Genomic DNA, 18,158 nt, shown 5'->3' with positions numbered 1-18,158 from the left:
AAAAAAGAAAACGTTTTTTGTTATTTTTATTGTACTTTTCTATAAACGATCATTTGATCCAACTGATGGCAAATACCTATGCACTTAATGTACATTGTTGTAAGTGATGGAGAGATGCACTGATATGTCATCATAAAACTGCTCCCCAAGCGCCTGCAGTGCAGTTAAAACAACCTAAACATGTGACTGACACACGGAGATGAAACGCTGCCCTAATGGACAGATGCAGTTAAGCTCGGCCGAAAGGCGGCGCTGTTGAGTTTTGAAACCGCATGTCTGCTCATATGTAAGGGCTTCCCGACCACGTTTTGTGGGACAGTCGAAAAAAATCTAATAAATGAATATATTCACATTAAAACAACATAAAGAAACGTACTCTGTGGAAGCCATGTGGACATTTTAATTGGTTCAGTTACACCTGTACATCTGTTATTAACATATTCGTTGTGCAATTCTTCCTCTTCAATATATCTTAATATTATTAATAGTATTCACATTATATATATATATATATATATATATATATATATAATGAATATATAAAAATATAAATATGAATAGCCTACATGTAATATTACCCTTTATATGTATAGTTGTATAGTTACAGTAAGTGTAAATTATATTTTAAAGAGTAGGTATTAATATATAAAATTATATAAGCATGGTGTTTTGATCATGCATCATTTCATACTGTTAGATTTTAAACTCTTATGTGGAAAAAAAATACAAGAAATACAGAAGCTTTACCTGCTTTACATACCAAAAAAAAAAAAAAAAGAAAAGAAAAAAAAAGAAAAGAAAAAGAAATGTCCATAAAGAGTTAAAGTCGTCGTTAAGCTCTCTGTCAGTTCTGACAGTTCGGAAAACTTTTGTTTCTTCTCTAGTATGTAAATTGACCCTCCGATTCAGCGAGCCTATTGGCTACGAGTCCGAGTCAATTTCGTATTTCAAACCTGACGTCAGGGCGGCTATAAAACTCAGCATTGCTTTTATACTCCTATGCTCGGTGATCCTTTAAAAACTCTAGAACAAGCCCGGAGTACTTTTTTTTTTCCCCAGCCAAGCATCCAATTGCCAATCACATACATGTTACGGTCTTCGTTTCAACGAAACTATTGAAAAAAAAGAGAAAAAAACAAAAAACCCGAAGCCATGCAGTGTTAAATGTTCGCGACTCAAACGCGTCGACACTCGCGTACAAAGAGAGAGGAACTGGAGACGCGCGCGCTCCTGCGTCTGTGCGCGAGAGGCGAAAACGCGTCAATTTAAAAAATAAACCGGCGCTCGCGAAGCCTTTTCTTTGCTTTTGAAGAATTAAATAAAGAAATCAAGCTGGCTCACGCTGTCTCGAACCCGACCACTTTGACAGCTGCTCTTCACCCCCTTTGGAGGACTGTCAACAGCAAAAGGATGGCATCAGAACTGGCAATGAGCAGCTCCGACCTGCCCACCAGTCCCCTGGCCATGGAATATGTTAATGACTTCGATCTGATGAAGTTTGAAGTGAAAAAGGAGCCGGTGGAGCCCGATCGCAGCATCAGCCAGTGCAGCCGCCTGATCGCCGGGGGATCCCTGTCTTCCACCCCGATGAGCACGCCTTGCAGCTCGGTTCCCCCTTCCCCAAGCTTCTCGGCGCCCAGTCCGGGCTCCGGGAGCGAGCAGAAGGCGCACCTGGAGGATTTTTACTGGATGACCGGTTACCAACAGCAGCTCAACCCGGAGGCTTTGGGCTTCAGCCCCGAGGACGCAGTGGAGGCGCTGATCAACAGCAGTCACCAGCTCCAGAGCTTCGACGGCTATGCTAGAGGGCAGCAGTTTACCAGCGCAGCCGGGCCGGGAGGCGCCATGGCCGGCGAGGAGATGGGATCCGCCGCCGCGGTGGTCTCCGCGGTCATCGCCGCCGCAGCAGCCCAGAACGGGGCACCGCACCACCACCACCATCACCACCACCACCCGGCCGGCCACCATCCGACGCCCGGGGTGCAGTCCAACGGCAACTCCGTCGGCCACCAGCACATGCACCTGGACGATCGCTTCTCGGACGAGCAGCTGGTGACCATGTCCGTGCGCGAGCTCAACCGCCAGCTCCGGGGGGTCAGCAAAGAGGAGGTCATCCGACTCAAACAGAAGAGGAGAACCCTCAAAAACAGAGGCTATGCGCAGTCGTGTCGCTACAAGAGGGTCCAGCAGAGGCACGTCCTGGAGGGCGAGAAGACCCAGCTCATGCAGCAGGTGGACCACCTCAAGCAGGAGATCTCCAGACTGGTGCGCGAGAGAGACGCGTACAAAGAAAAATACGAGAAGCTCATCAGCAGCGGCTTCCGAGAAAACGGATCCAGCAGCGACAACAACCCGTCGTCCCCGGAGTTTTTCATGTGAGTCTATCGGCACTTAATAGAGCAGCGATGTGCAAAAGTTTCGCACGCGCTTTATTCTCGCTGTGTTGGATTGGGCGCGCGCGGGGCAGTAGCCTAACTTTTTTTTATTCTCATTATTTTTCGCAAAATTTAGATAACGGAGTGTATTGTAAATTTAATCCGATAACAATGAAAAAAAAAAATCAAGCTTTAGAGTTTAGTTTTTGGACAATTGGACATTTTCCATTTTTTGTTGTTTTCTGTTGAAACTGTAACATGTGAACGTGCTTTCATTTGATATTTCCCATGTTGTCCTATGCCTCGTCTTGCGTAACTTTTAAGTTCACATTTTTGTAAAGTTCAAGTGACACATGCTGGTTACATGAGCACACACTCGCTGAATGAGTGTTTGACTGACATTGTGTTCATTAGAAACTACATCACATTCTGTGTTGTTGTGAAGAACTCATTCAATATTGTATTTATTTGTGTATGAGATCGACCCTACATGCTGGTCATGTTGGCTGACGATGTTTTACCTTTTTTGTTGTTGTTTCTTTTACCTGAACGAACTGAACTGAAATGCTCCGACATTACATTCATTTTCTCATTGTCTGGTCTCGTCCACTTTTTTGGGACTATGAGCAAAAAAGTGTGTGACATCTTTTCATCTCCTACATGAAACATTGCCTGTCATTTTTGTACAACACCTTCAGCGATGAAACGTGTGTTTTTGGCAAGAAGATTGATTCTGTGTATGATTATCCTGTTTCGGATGAAGAGACATTTCTTAAACCCCTCTGAAACAACTGTAACTTACACTTAAGACTGATTAATTTGCCAAAAATGTGTCACTCCACATAAATATGGGACATAAATGAGCGATTTCAAACTGTTCAATGGACTAAAGTGTTTATAATTATTCTCATTAAAGAGAGGAATCTTGCATCAATGAAGAATGAAGAGTATGTCTTGGCACGCGCTCGAAATACTGCACTTAAAACCTATAGCATATTTTAGGATTTGCCTCAAATTATCACATTATAGAATATTTTGAAATATTTTGGAGCTCGTTGCTTTAAAACATTTTACTTGCATCAGGTGGGATATAAAAACCTTTCACAAACTTAATAATACCAGTGTATCCTATAACATACATGTTTTATTATTTGATATCGATTAATTGACAAATATTGACTGTACAAACTGGAGCATCGTAGTTCATCAATAAATGTTAAAAATGTAAAAATCAAATGTTCTCGTTTTATTCATTAGAGTACGCCTAAAATGTGACATTCTTACTGAATAGAGTGTTTAATATCACATGCTGACTGGGAAATGAAATAAGCGTTTTTGATTTTTAACGTCTAATAGTTTTGAGGAAAGTTCACGAATTCACTTGTTGCCGCGTGACTGTTCGCTCGAGTGTCAAGAAGAAAATATTCTCTCATTAAATCATATTTACTTAAATTGTAATTAAATTAAAATAATATTTTAAAAAAATATATACAATTATTTTTCTTTGAAAGAAGCCAACATAACACTATATACAGCAACATTTCCTGATAAAGGCGATAACCCTGTTTGCCCGCGCTATTAGAGTTTGTATCAGAATATTTCAATAGGTAATTCACAGAAGACAGATTCGATATTTTAGAAATATTCATTTACAAACCCAAAACGTCTTTTTAAATAGCACTTGATTTCAGGGGGGAAAATACGTTTTTTTCCCCTTTCCGTTTTTAAAATGTCTTTCTGCTCCGCAAAAATAAAAATCTCATTTCGTCTAACCTGCAAATTGCACACGTCTTATCACACACATCAGTTTAGTTTCGATGCCCTTGTTAATCATTAATTTAGGGAGAGTTTATACTTGCTTAAACTGTCATTTCAATAACGGGAATATTCCGCAAAACAAAGCTGTGATTCTGACGAACAGATTCGCCTCTGAAGTGAAGTGTATTTAATTCGATAAATTATGACGGTTCAGACTATCATATATTGACGGTGGCATTATAGACTATTAACAATTAATAACCTCTATTTGTTTTCTACCTGTCACCCTGAACTACCAGTCAGGCCCTTTAGTTACTTTCACTTAGAGTGCGCCAAAACAAATGAGTTTGTAATCTGAAGTGTTTCAGATTCACAATTTATAAGCTTAAATGATTTTACATCATAACCCCCACTTACAAATAACAACCTGTTTCTCAATGTCACATTTTCAGCTTCTCCATCTTATCCTTTCTCAATCTCTTTAGGCCAGTCATTCTTTCTCTCAAACCATCACTATTATCAGCCCCAAAATAATTAGCAGAGTGTCTCAAGCTTCCTCTCTCATTGTCACAGCAAACAGGATGTGGGCGCACAGCTGGAAAGAAAGTGAAAAGAAGTGTGTGTGGGACGTCTGAATTTAGGGCGTTCAGTGAAAAGGTAGTGGCTCATCAGCACAATGATCATTTGAATATCAAGCGGATGACGCACACGCCGCGTTCACAGGCAGGATCGGCTCTGAGCTCAGGGAACAGGCCGAGGAAAACGCACAATGATTTCTTGCATGATTAATAGTGGAGAAAAGACCTTGTTTCTGCTCCTTTAAATTGATGAATCATTGGTGATTTTCTCCAGCTGGGGTTGGACTGCGTTTGAGTGGCTGCGCCGCCTGTAATTTATGACTTTTCTGTTTGATGAGGTCAAAATGCACAACTAGTTAATGACATCACTGGTACAACTCAGAGCTGAAGATACACACTCTACCAGACAAACTGTTTTTGTTAATAAAAGTAGCTACATTTAAAGTATAATTACATTAGAGATTTGCCTGTTCGTTTGGTCACACAGAATATGACACTTTTGCTGTGCTTTAAAAAACTACAACATTCTTTCAAAAATTAATACAGTACGTATCGCAAACTGATCACATTTCACGATTAGTTATCACAACATTTTTTCTTTTGTCAAATCAACTTAAATAATTAGTTTAATGTGGTTCAAATAACATGATATTTTGAGTTTCTGTTGATTAAATCAATCGCCTTCATTGTATTAACTTACTTTTTTTAAGTTAAACCAACAATTCTTTTTTACAGTGATTAAATGTGCAGCTAATATCTGTTTAAAACTCTCATTTTATCTTTTTTTTTTTCCCTGAGGCGGATCAGAAACCAGTATTATCAGACACAATCAAACATTTAATGATGTCCTGAAACGCATCCTGTTTAGCAGCTTCTGATGAAACACCACATTACCATGTACGAAGCAAACATGTCATTTCAGCTTGTGAATGAAGCCAGTGGATTTCATTACACACAGCCTGTATATTTTCACACCTTGGCTCCATAACCGACATGCGTCTAGCACTAAACACACACACACACACACACACACACACACTGCACACACACACTGCCATTCTACTTAATTCAATCAGCAGCGGCATATTGACACCATATGTGCCCTAATCATTGGCTGCGGGCAATCCTGATTAGGTTATTACAGATAATATAGTTGTCTTCTGTCACAATATCGGCCCTTTGCATCCGAGGTCAACAATAGGAAATCACAGTTCAACTCATGCATATTGACATTTCAATCATTTACATACAGCAGCGTTACAGGGTAATATCTTTAATCATATCAGACTTTGTCTCTGTTGGGAGTCGATGTTTAGCTTGGGAGGCTTTTTTTTTTAATCGCTCGGAGTGATTTTCTCACAGCGTGGATTAAAAATGATCGTCGTAACTGCAAGGCCTCGCGCAACGCAAAGAAATATGCCAGTGTCAAGATGGAGTCGACTGTGTTGACAAAATAATTTGAACAAATGCATTCTGGGAAGTTTATTAAGAGGCTAACAAATTTGGAGATTATTAATGAGGTTCAGGTAATATAATATTTTGAGTTTCTGTTGATTAAATCAATCGCCTTCATTGTATGAAATTTTTAATTTCAACTAGGTAACTTACTTTTTTAAGTTAAACCAACAATTCTTTTTTACAGTGTAAAAAATACTTTATTTTTAAATATTTAACTGATAATCAAGGCCATGTGTTATCTAACATATAAAAAGGTTCCTTACAACGTTTTCCAGACATTTTGTGTTTTGTACACTGTGGTGTTGAAGTGTCGCAGGCGTTTTTCATTGTGAGGCAGAGAAAGCAGCTCTGTGCTGTTGGATCCGAGCTCATCTGCATCTCTCCACGCTAAACATTTCCATTTAGAGTGATTTAGAGGAGGGAGTTTATGTCCCTGCCATGTGCGTCCATCATCCCCGACCCCTCTCTGCCTCTGTAAACCTGAGTTATAGAGCAGCTATTTGAAAAGATAATAATTTAACTTTCCCTCCACCGTTACACGGAGGAAATGGATGTGTTTTTGTTGATTGCCTGAGGTTTGAAGCTTTCCTTGTAGTAAAAGAGACGCCACGCATGATGTTAGTGTTTGTTTTGGGAAACCAGCCATGCGTTAGATCGTTACGGGTGTGAGTTAAAGGCAGAGTTCATCAGAAAAATAATACAATAAAATATATAACAGAACCATAATAAAATACATAAATACACTGAAAAATAAGTGTGTTGAATTTACATGATTTAATAGTGTACATCGGTCCCACATCAATCAATTAAGTTACACAAACAAAATTTGATCATGTAACTTAAACATGATGAAATCAAGTCATTTTTAAGTGACCCAATTAAGCAGTCTCAAAGTGAATTTTGTGAGGTTCATGATTCACGATTTATTCATCCAAATCATGATCATCTTGATTCAACCATTTGCAATGCATGCTGGGAACTAACAAGCACCTCCCAGTTTCAGTAAATGCAACAAAATTCATTCATGTAATCCCAACACAAACGGATTAAGTAAACTTCAATATATATTTAAGTGGATTGAATGCAATGAAATGAAGTTATGGCAAAATGTATGGGAATTGTGTTGCTTTAGCTCATTTTAATTAAGTAATTTGAACAAGCAGCAAAAATCTTTTTTATTCAGTGTTGAAAAATAATAAATCCGCAATAAAATGCTCAGCCTCATGTTATTTTTCAGTGAAACACTAAAGGAAACTTGAAAAGGAGAGATTTAGTAGAAGGTTCAAGCTGCTCTTTTACATACAATGAAAGTGGATGGTGACTGATACAAAAAGTTAAAAAAACACCATAAAAGTATCATAAAATCATTCGATACAAATAATACAGTGGTCACAATATTGTTTTTTTGCATCCGAGGTCAACAATAGGAAATCACAGACAGTCCAACTCATGCAAATTTACATTTCAATCATTTACATATAGCAGAGTTGCACTATTTTTTTATTATTATTATTGTATTATATAGTTTAATTTATTGTTATTTATATAATTATACCTTAATGTCTCACACACAATGTCTAAAGCATGGCTGACTAAAACAGTCCATATGTTTTGTGCATATTTTCTGAGTCTAATAAAGCTAAATAGCTTTGTTTGAAAGACATGAGAGAACTGTAATGTTAACCTGAGCTATCCCGTTAATTGCAAAAGTACGGAAGAGTTTAAGGAAGTGACCATATACGAGTGTGTGTGTGTGTGTGTGTGTGTGTGTGTTGGTACTGTAGGTATTGGCCTTGTGCCCATCCTGTGTTATACCTGCATCTCAATGAAGCTGGCAAGGTGATTTACTGGCAAGGTGTCTCGGCTGCAGTCTCTCGCGCTCTCTCTCTTTAACCAGCGAGTCAAAGCGACATTGATCTCTCAGCCAGGCAAGGTGACCTACAGAGCACCACTTCCCAAGTCTTTCTTTTCTCGTCTTCATCTTTCCCCCTTTCCTTTTTTTTCGTTGTGGAGTCAGTGGCGGGCCGTGACCCCGGCGAGTGATGTCATGTCCTGTGGCAGAGAGCACAGCAGTGAGGTGAATATGAAAACACAAGCAAGTCCTTGAGCTGCTCTGTGCCACTCGTATCAATAATGCGCCTTCACAACGTCCCGTTTCACAACCGCGATTACTTTGCTTTTGACTGTTACCTCTATCTTAAAATTACAGAAATTACAATTTTGTCATTCATGTGTATTCACCCTCGAAACGTTTCTCTCTTTCTCTTTTGATTTGTTGAAGTCAGCATGAAACATAAATTGTGCTAGTCTTTTCTTCCCCATTGTGACGTATAGTGAAACAGCTTCTGGAACAAGAACTAATGTAGGGCGGGGCTTGATTTTGTCCGTGGGGAATTGATTGGATGGTTGTGGTTTGCTATTGGTGGATCTCATGCGAGAGACAGGTTGCCCCGCCCTCACGCCAGTAAACACCTCATTAGAGAAGAGATGAGGGAGAGCAAGTAATTTTGATTCAAGATTAAAACAATAATGATGTGCACAGGTAAATAATTTAAAATAAATAAGGCAATATTCCACAAAAAAAAATAAAAAATAAGAATGATTTCATGGTGACTTTAATGACCTTTTCCGTCAAATATAAAAACAGCATAGCAGTATATCAAAGCTGCTGTTTTCCATACAAAATGCAAATTTTAAACAATATAAAACAGTTAACCAAATAAATAAATAAACGCATGCTCAGTGGAAAAAAAACGGACTTACATCCAATTCACAGCAGTTTTCAGCTGAAATGAACGCTATAGTGTAAGTGAAACACCAACATTTATTTATTTTCACACAAATTATGATATCAGATGAATATTACAGATTATTTTCGCGTGGTTTCTTTTTGCCCAATACTATGGCCTCAATATATATATATATATATATATATATATATATATATATATATATATATATATATATATATATTACCATATTGCATGATTTGTAAACGAATAGTCCATCTGATACAGCAATGCAACTGAAAGGAATCAAGACACTCGATAAAACGAGCTCAAAGACTTGTTAGCAAGCTAAAATGGCGGAGTTGCTTCAGCAAATACTTTTTTTATCTCACGTTTGCTTTGTTAACACTGTCGGTTGGGTTATTTTCAAACGATGAATGGAGCATCTTTGGAGAAGAGAAACTTATAGCGCCACTCACCAGACATTTCATATCCGAACTTGCAGCGATACACACTTTCCTCTGTTTGGGAAAATACTGGATGGTTTTAGCGCCACTTACTTTTCAAATCGAAAGTGCCGCGAAACATGCAAGAAGTAACGTACGTCATATGATTATGCAGAAATATCGCCACAGGCCGTTTTTCCACTGAGCTTGTGCTGAGAAAAAAAAAAAAATAAATAAAAATAAAGAAATTGTCATTAATTTATCACCCATGTTCAAACCCCATATTGTTTTCTTTCTTCGGTGAAACACAATGGAGATCTAACCGTCTGTTTTCCACACAAAAAAACGTGTTTCCAAAGCATTTCACGTGTGGTTCGTTTGACGGTACAAACAGGAATCGATGAAGTCTATCTGCACGAGAGCAAAGAAGTTTTCACAGGTTTGTGGGTGAGCTTTCTCTTTTAGAGCTGTTATCACTGTTTTTAAACGCTGTTCACATCCTGAGGTGGAGATCGTACAGGATAGATGTTACCGTTTGCTCTCTAATCTTTCAGGATATATTTTACTCTAATAGAATTTGCTCTAAACACAAATGTCACGCGCAGAGAATGTGTCTGAGGTCAAAGTTCACTCAGCCGGGCCCGCAGTGATTACAGAACAGAATGAATGTCTTTGTGAACTGAACTGGGTCGAGTCGAGGGATTTAACGGGCTTTTTTTAGCGGTCTGTAGGGGACATGTGGCAGAACAACTGCTAACTTTAACATTGTTTAACACAAGCTCTACACTTGAGCGTATGTAAGAAGGAAAAGTGTCATTTACACTGCAGTTTTTCTCTATTAACTGTGTCTGATGAATTGATGAATCATTATGCTTATTTCATTATATTATAGTAATTTTTTTTTTTTTTATCTTTTTGTCTTTTGCACATTTTGTTCATCATGGAAGGACATCACGAAAGTTTCTACACCTGTGATATGACCTCTGACCCCTGCCCTTTGCCCCTGCAGTCTGAGGTAAGAGCAAAGATTTTCATTCTGTGCAGACAAAAATGATTATAATCCTTATTTATGAGTACAATAGTACTATTATTCTAGTGTATATATAATTATAGTGGAATTTTCTATATATAAATGTGATTTTTAGACTCCACATTTTCAAAATCGTTTCTACAGTTCAGAAATTGAACAGAGTATTGTTTAAAAAGAACAAAAGTCAAGTAAAATACAATGTTCTTTAAACTTTTCCTAATTAAAATGTTATACATAGTACGTAAAGGAACACTGAACAAATATTAAAGGTGCAATATGTAATATTTTTGCAGTAAAATATCCAAAAGCCACTAGGCCAGTGTTATATATATTGTTCACTTGAGTACTTACAATATCCCAAATGTTTCCAACTATTTGTAAATCGTGAGAAAATTGCAGTTTTAACCAAGGCTCCGGGACGTGTGAGGAGTCGCCTGTCAATTGCGTCATACCCGCGTTACCCTTGGTTTCCGAGGTTTTATTTTGTAGAAACCATGGAAACACCAAAGACGCTTTAATATTTACATGTTTTAATAGACAAGGGAATATTTGTTTTGATATATTTATAGACAGAAAACTAATTGTTATATAGCTCAACACATTTACTCTTATTGAATAAATCTAATTTTCTTGATTTTTTGCGAGTACCATGCTTTACCACGCCTCAGAGAAAAACACTATTTTGTGAAGTAGTTGCATGCCATTTATCAACACAAGCCATCCAGCATTTAATAAGATATTGTAAAATCGATCTATCTTACTGCAGTGTGTAACAGTGTCTCACAGCAGCCGCCGAGCGAACGCACAGAGTAACGTTATAACATCATTTTCAACACTCTCAAATGTATCTAATATGATAAACAGAGCTGCGTTACCTCATACTCATGACCGGAAAAGCGGAAGCAGCGCCGGCGACTGAGTCATAATAAAATCCAGATTGTTTCCACTGGCTGTGATGATGTGAAGACCACATGTCCCAAGATTCCACTCTCAAACTTGGCGTCATCAAGCTACGCCTTTGTTTTGAATAGGCCTCTAGCGACCTCTAGCGGACAGAAAATATTACATATTGCACCTTTAAACATATTGTGCATAATTATTTAACTATAATTCCAATTATAATTTTGTAATAATGATTATTTCCAGGTTTGTTTATTCAATGAGTACATTATCATTTGTTTTGTGATCGTCAGTGAAAACCGCACTTCTGATGTGCAGTGTATTGTGACGTGCTTTATTCTCACACAGTCATATTCTCATATATTTATATAGCATTCATGTCGCATGAAATTGTCAGCAGCATTACTGACAGAAATAAAGAAAGGTTAGTTTGTGATGTCTGGAGATGCGGCAGGTTTGATGGCGGTTCTGCGAGTTTGTTCAATGTCTTTGTTTTCAGGTGTGTTGTAACGGAGTGTTATTGTCACTGGTTATCCCAACATACAGTAAACTGACCGACCGGCCACTAGAAAATGTCCTGTCTAACATACTGAAACCTGTGAAACACAGATGTGTGAGTTTAACTCACTATTTCAAAGACTCATAAATTGGCCAATGCTTTAAATCTGCTGCTGAATAGGTTTTGTGAAGGTTTATTTTAAGGATTAGGTTAAGTTCTGGTAATTACTTTAAGTTTACTATGAAAACCATTGCATTGCATCTGTAAGACTAATATAGCCTTAAGTGTGTGTGCATGATCTTGTTGTAGTTAGCAGAGGGTGAATCTGATAGGATGGTATCGATGTTTTGCGTTGATTCGCCAGCATTAAACCACACATTTCCGGTACAATGAAACACACAGGTAGGGTCATAATCAGGGCACAGGAAGTACACAACATGTTTTTTGTCTTATTTGCATATGGAGATACTTTCCTTAGTGTCATCGGTGGGATGTAGTTGTTGCATTAGCGATTGTGAAAAGTGATTTTGTCCTGGTTAACAAAACGCACAAACTCTATCCTCATCCCATCCGCTGTCTAAATATGTGTGTGTGTTTGTATGTTGAATGTAACCAAAGCCAGTAAGGATATGAGTTATATTTAGCAGCACCTCCTGAAGACACCGGCTCAACCCGCGTGGATAAAAATACAGCCAGACTCAAGGAGAACTGGTTCTGTACTGCCCGCTGTCATCCCCGCTGACCTACAGCTCAGTTCAGGCCCGAAAAAAACCTCCCGCCACACACTCATCACAGCTTCAGTAAACACCAGGGGAAACTAATAATAGGAAAACTTCACTGTGCTGTGGGTTTTAGGACGTTTAAACATCTCTTCATGCTGTGTCTTTATATTTATGAGATTATTAATGTTGTTTCTCTGATCAAAGCGCATATATTTCCACCAAAACGCAGCACTCAAAGTCATTAATGCTTCCTGTAGCCTGTAGCATCCATCCTCTCTCTCTCCTTCTACAGCCATCTGTGGTTTCTTCTTCTTTTTTTTGCCCCTGGTCTTTCCTCTAACATTCTCTCTGTAGCGTTTTATGTCTGCTGTTTAATTAAACCTTGTAGTAATCCACACTGTTGAATAGCAATAGAGAAAGACTTGTTTTTGGGTCAGTGTCTTTTTTTCTCACCCTTTTTATAGATGTATAAATACACAGATTGATTGATGGATGTCAGGGTGGAGTAACCATACTGAGATCAGCATCAGACACTTTCAATCATTTTTTTCACCCCTTAATTTATATGGAAAAATTGTTGGTTTAAAATTTTATTCAGTCAGTGTGGAATAAACAACATGCAGTAAGCCATTTTGTTGTCATATGGCAAGAAAAGCACAAAATGACATTCTAGAATTCCCCCATTATATATATATATATATATATATATATATATATATATATATATATATATATATATATATATAAAAGGTAATTATGTCTCTAAACATATCAGTTAATTTAGCCTTTTTATGACATGACAAGTTTATTTCAGGCCGTCAAATGGAATAACCCCAAGAAAATATCATGATATTTATGATTCATATATATATATATATATATATATTATTTTTTTTATTTTATATATATTTTTTTTTTTTTTTTTTTTTAATTATTACTTTTTACTTGGTTACACCACATGACATATTTAGAAACAAAACATTTATTTAAACTTTGAATTATTTATGTTTTTTAATTATTAAATGTTTCTAAATGTTTATTTAGAATAATAAAGAGGTTTTCAAAAAATGGAACTAAGGATAAATGCAAATGTTACATTTACATTAAAAACAAACTTAAGTTCATTTGTAAATTTTTAAGTACAGTCAACTTGGCTGCACAAGTCATTTCAACTTAAATTATATTAAACTGACTTTAAAAATGAGTTGAATCTCATATATCTTCACTGTAAAAAAGAATTGTTGGTTTAACTTAAACAAGTAAGTTACCTGGTTGCCTTAAAATTTTGAATTCATTAAAAATAAAAATTTGAGCTAATGCAATGAAGGTGATTGGTTTAATCAGCGGAAACTCTAAATATTATGTTATATTAAGTTGATTTGACAAAAGAAAAAATGTTGTGAAAACAAATCACGAAATGTTATAAAAAAGCTGAAAACTTATTTTGATGAGTTAAAGTAATGTAAAAACATGTTATCATGATTTATTGATCAATTTTTTTATTTTACAATGCGCATTGATGCGCAAAGATGCATTCAGCTCCAACACAGTCCTCACACGACGTCCCTGAGACAAACGGCAGTGTTGGTGTTTAGAGATATTTACAGTATATAACTGTATTTTTACGGGCTCATATAACTGGTGTTTTACAGTGGCTTCAGTCTGTCGTCTGGTCAGTTCATCCGTCTGCGGACAGGCTGTAAGGATGAATGTGTCTGTGACAGAGGTGGCATCCATAACCCTCTCTCCTTCTCTCCACGAGTGCCTGGGTTTTATTCTTTTATTCCTTGCAGTAGATTCGATGGCATATATTTTCCCAGGGCCGCGGCACAGGAACAGGGTGCCTCTTCGCCTCCTTGTTAGCTTGACAAATAACTTCTGTGGGCAGAAAGTGCTGAATTTTAGCTTTCGATGTCTATTTTCTGCCGGCTGACATTAATTTTGCGAGCTCTGCGGGAACTAACTATCAGAAATAAATAAATAAGGAAATAACAGGGCTGAGGAGGCAGGGGCTGTTTCTGAACACGCATGCGTTCACCGCGCCTCGTGTGCTGACGGATGTGGCGCACATCTGTATCCGCTGGATATGTGTTTGAGCTCATAATATACAGGTGAAAAACATTTTAGCATGTTAAATATCTTGCAACTTGTAACAGCTGTAACGAACATTTTTCACAGAATACTTTTTGGGAATTACTGTGTATTTATTTTATTAAAGATCAATCTAATCTGAAATTGACTGATTAATCAATTAAAAAAAAAAAAAAAAAAAAAAAAAATATATATATATATATATATATATATATATATATATATATATATATAAACATTTATTTTACACCAATAACATGTATCTGATCAGCTGACAGAATATGAAATTCAGAAAATAAATGAACCCTTCATTGACTTTAAATACTTAAAAAAATTGAAACTGTTGAACTGTGTAGATTTATTTTAAAACAAAACTAATAACAATGACAAAACACAATAAAAATTAAAAAAAAAAAAAACTGTAACTAAAATTAAAATGAAAACAGAAAATACAAAAATCTAACTCAAAATCTGAACAAAAACTATATTTCTTATACTAAAGTAACACTGATATTTGGCAGGATAACGATTATGTTTAATTAGAAACAGTTCATTGGATCATGAAATCTGGTCATGATTAAAATTGATTTGATAGATTTTTTCAATTTACAATTCATAATTGATTGTGGTACTATTCTTAATTGTTTTCAAAAACAAAAGTCAAATGAAGTTTAGTATGATAGTAATGTAACATATACAGTAATGGTATATTGCTAAAAGATATTATTTACAGACTCAAAGCTTGTATTTTGGATATGAATATAGTTGGAAATGTTAAATTGTTTACACATTTACAAATTCTCTGAATGTATTCTGATGCAGTGATGTGAAAAATCCCCCAAAACCTGTCTGTATGGTGTGCTTTTAGAAATCCAATATCCGCACTGGCTCCGGCTCAGACTGTAAGTGCTTGTTTAAATTTTCATGTCAGGAAGTGCAACAGAGCCGTTAAGAGGAGCGAGGGGCTTGTGAACATTTTAAAAAGCGTGTTTAAAATGTTTTACAGGTATTTTAAAGGCTTGTTGCAGTCGCATCCTCACAGAGAGGCCTGAGTTTACTGTCGCTGTACCTTATTAGCGTCCTGACTGACCCAAAACGTCTGCTTCAATCACCACCTCCGATTCATCCGGTCAGTGGAGGTGGACTGAACTCCCATAATGCACCACAGCTCACACGCGATAGCTAAATTGCAGTCAGCCTGGCATACAGCTCCTGAATTTCACACTTCTGTAAGTCATTATCGTCCAGAAATATGAGGAAAAGTTTTAGTTTGATGCTAGCAACATTGCTAACACCAATAGTTTTTTTTTTATTTATTATTAGATTCAACTATTTTTAGTGATACTCTGCAGTATTGAAAGAAATATTTATAGTCAACATTATTCTGAGCTTCGACTGTCATGCAGTGGATTCTGGGATTGCCTTCTCTGTTTCAAATTTTGGCTTAAATGTATCTTAGATGGCAGCATCATCATGTTGCTTGTGTTTCAGCTGTAAAATGCTGTCCTTGTGAAAAAGGAAGTGTGCTTAATTGTGTTGAATGTGCACTTGTAGTGTACTTCAAATCTTAGTAAGTAAAGTATATATTTAAAAAAAAAATACCTGCAGATAATATAATTATTAAAATAATATAATTAAATAATTTTAATATTAATATAAAAAGGCCACTTTAGTGTATTAAATAGTCCACTTTTATGACTACTTAAGTAGACTTTAAAAAGGTCACTTTGCAATGATGTTAAATTAAAAGTGTTACTTTTAAGTATATTTTAAATAATTATGTTTTTGTCTTGTTCTTTAAAACAAGACACTTATTTTGAAGTGTTGACTAACATGCATGTAATGAACTTGATTATCATTTATCTGTAAATAATACATTTTTAAATGCACTAAATTGCAATTTCATCATTAATGCATAATATTTAAATACATGATATATAAGTATCAATAGAAATTACATATTATATAGTATATTTTTAGTTTTTCATACTGTACACTTTTCAAAGACAATAGAAGTGATGATGAAATCACATATGAAGATGTACTTTAGTCCTACTTGATTGGAACAAAAAAGCACACTTAAGTCTTATTATTTGAATACATTGGGTGTTGGGTGTAATGTTTTACTAAGAAATTAATTACTGCAATTTAATTTTACTCTGAAAAAGTAAAGTAAGGGATTACTTTTAATTTTTCTGTAAAATGTATGTTTTTAATGTAACTTTCTCCCTTTAAATACTAGAAAAAATTATGCAATTTTATATAATTTATTTGAAAGAATTTAAAGAGCTGTTTCATGTCCTTGTATTGTTCAACTGTAATGCAATACTTTTTAAAGAGAGTGATTAGTCTAATTACACTGTTGAAGATGTACAGTATTTAGTAGCTAGTAGTTAATTATTTTTTGTGTGTAACTTACCCAACAGTGGTCTCTATGTACACGGAAAAAAGCTCTTGTCAGATGGCCTACAGTATGATGCCACATCAAGAGAGGACAGAAAAAGAAATCCCCCTTTCCTTCACCCTCAGCGCTGCGGTAGAGAGAATGGTGTGAGGCCGGACAAGACAAAAAACCCCCAAAATAGAGAACGTGATAAATCTGAAAAAAACATCAGGCAGACTCAGCATGTGGCACGAGGAATCGCTAGCGTTACACGTGTGGGACTGAATTGAACTAAACATATTCGGTTCATTTGAGTTTAGTGATTTTCATCTTATTCAGATTTAAAGGGAGGGCAGGTAATTTCAGAGAGGCTAGCAATAGCGAGTTAGCTTTGAAAGCACGAGATCCCACCCTTCCTTCAGAGCGTCTCTAAAGCCACGCCTCCTCCAAAACACGTGAATGCACACAGCCAGAGTCTGCATCACATTACACAACTTACAGAGCTCTTATTTGTACCACCTGACTGCTGCAGATTCATTTCGGCCTTGATAGTGTTGACATAGAAATGCATGAATCTGAGGACATGAATAGCTTCTGGTAGAACATCACGGGTTGCCATCTCTTTATTACGGTCACGACATGGCGTGAACACAGCATAAGCTCGTAGTTTTGGTTCAGGAGGAACTGTAAAAGGTGAATGCTGTTTGTTTGTGGCACCCGGTGACTGTGTTTACAACTCTGCATATTCTCATTAAACGCGCTGATGACGTGTGAGTTTTTATATAAATGCATATGTTGAGAGGCAGGTAGGACATCCTGAATGACCGAGTGCAATGATTGGACGAACGAGACTTTTACAGAAGATAATGTACGTTTTAATATTTAGACCACTTTTATTATTGATTGCTATCAGAAAATTGCCTACCCTACCTTTAAAGGTGTAAAGAGCTGACCTTCTACATGTTTTTGTTTTTACATTTAAATTTTAAAGTGTGTAATTATGGAAGCTTGTTTCTGCCACTGAATTAATAAAATAAAATAAAATAAAATAAAAAGGGTAATTGTGACTTTTTATCTTGCAGGATATAAACTCGTAATTGTGAGAAAAAAGTCAGATTGTGAGATATAAAATTGCAAATAAAAGATAAAAAGTCACAATTACCTTTTGTATTTTGTTATTCTGGATGTC

General features: G+C 36.4%; 1 protein-coding gene across 1 annotated transcript in view; it reads left to right on the top strand.

Annotated features, from left to right (window-relative positions):
- The first annotated feature begins 961 nt into the window (after positions 1-961).
- mafb (v-maf avian musculoaponeurotic fibrosarcoma oncogene homolog b (paralog b)) overlaps positions 962-18,158 on the top strand; it is a 101,410-nt gene continuing 84,213 nt past the window's right edge. The window contains exons 1-2 of the mRNA XM_048159582.1: positions 962-2,375; positions 10,292-10,359. Of these exons, the coding sequence (XP_048015539.1) occupies positions 1,411-2,375; positions 10,292-10,319 (993 nt within the window). The 5' untranslated portion in view covers positions 962-1,410 and the 3' untranslated portion in view covers positions 10,320-10,359. The remainder of the gene's footprint in view (positions 2,376-10,291; positions 10,360-18,158) is intronic.

The sequence above is a fragment of the Megalobrama amblycephala genome, linkage group LG15, assembly GCF_018812025.1.
Source record: "Megalobrama amblycephala isolate DHTTF-2021 linkage group LG15, ASM1881202v1, whole genome shotgun sequence".
Taxonomy (NCBI): Eukaryota; Metazoa; Chordata; class Actinopteri; order Cypriniformes; family Xenocyprididae; genus Megalobrama; species Megalobrama amblycephala.
Note: the sequence above shows the minus strand (reverse complement) of the source record. Positions and strands in the feature narration are given on the sequence as shown.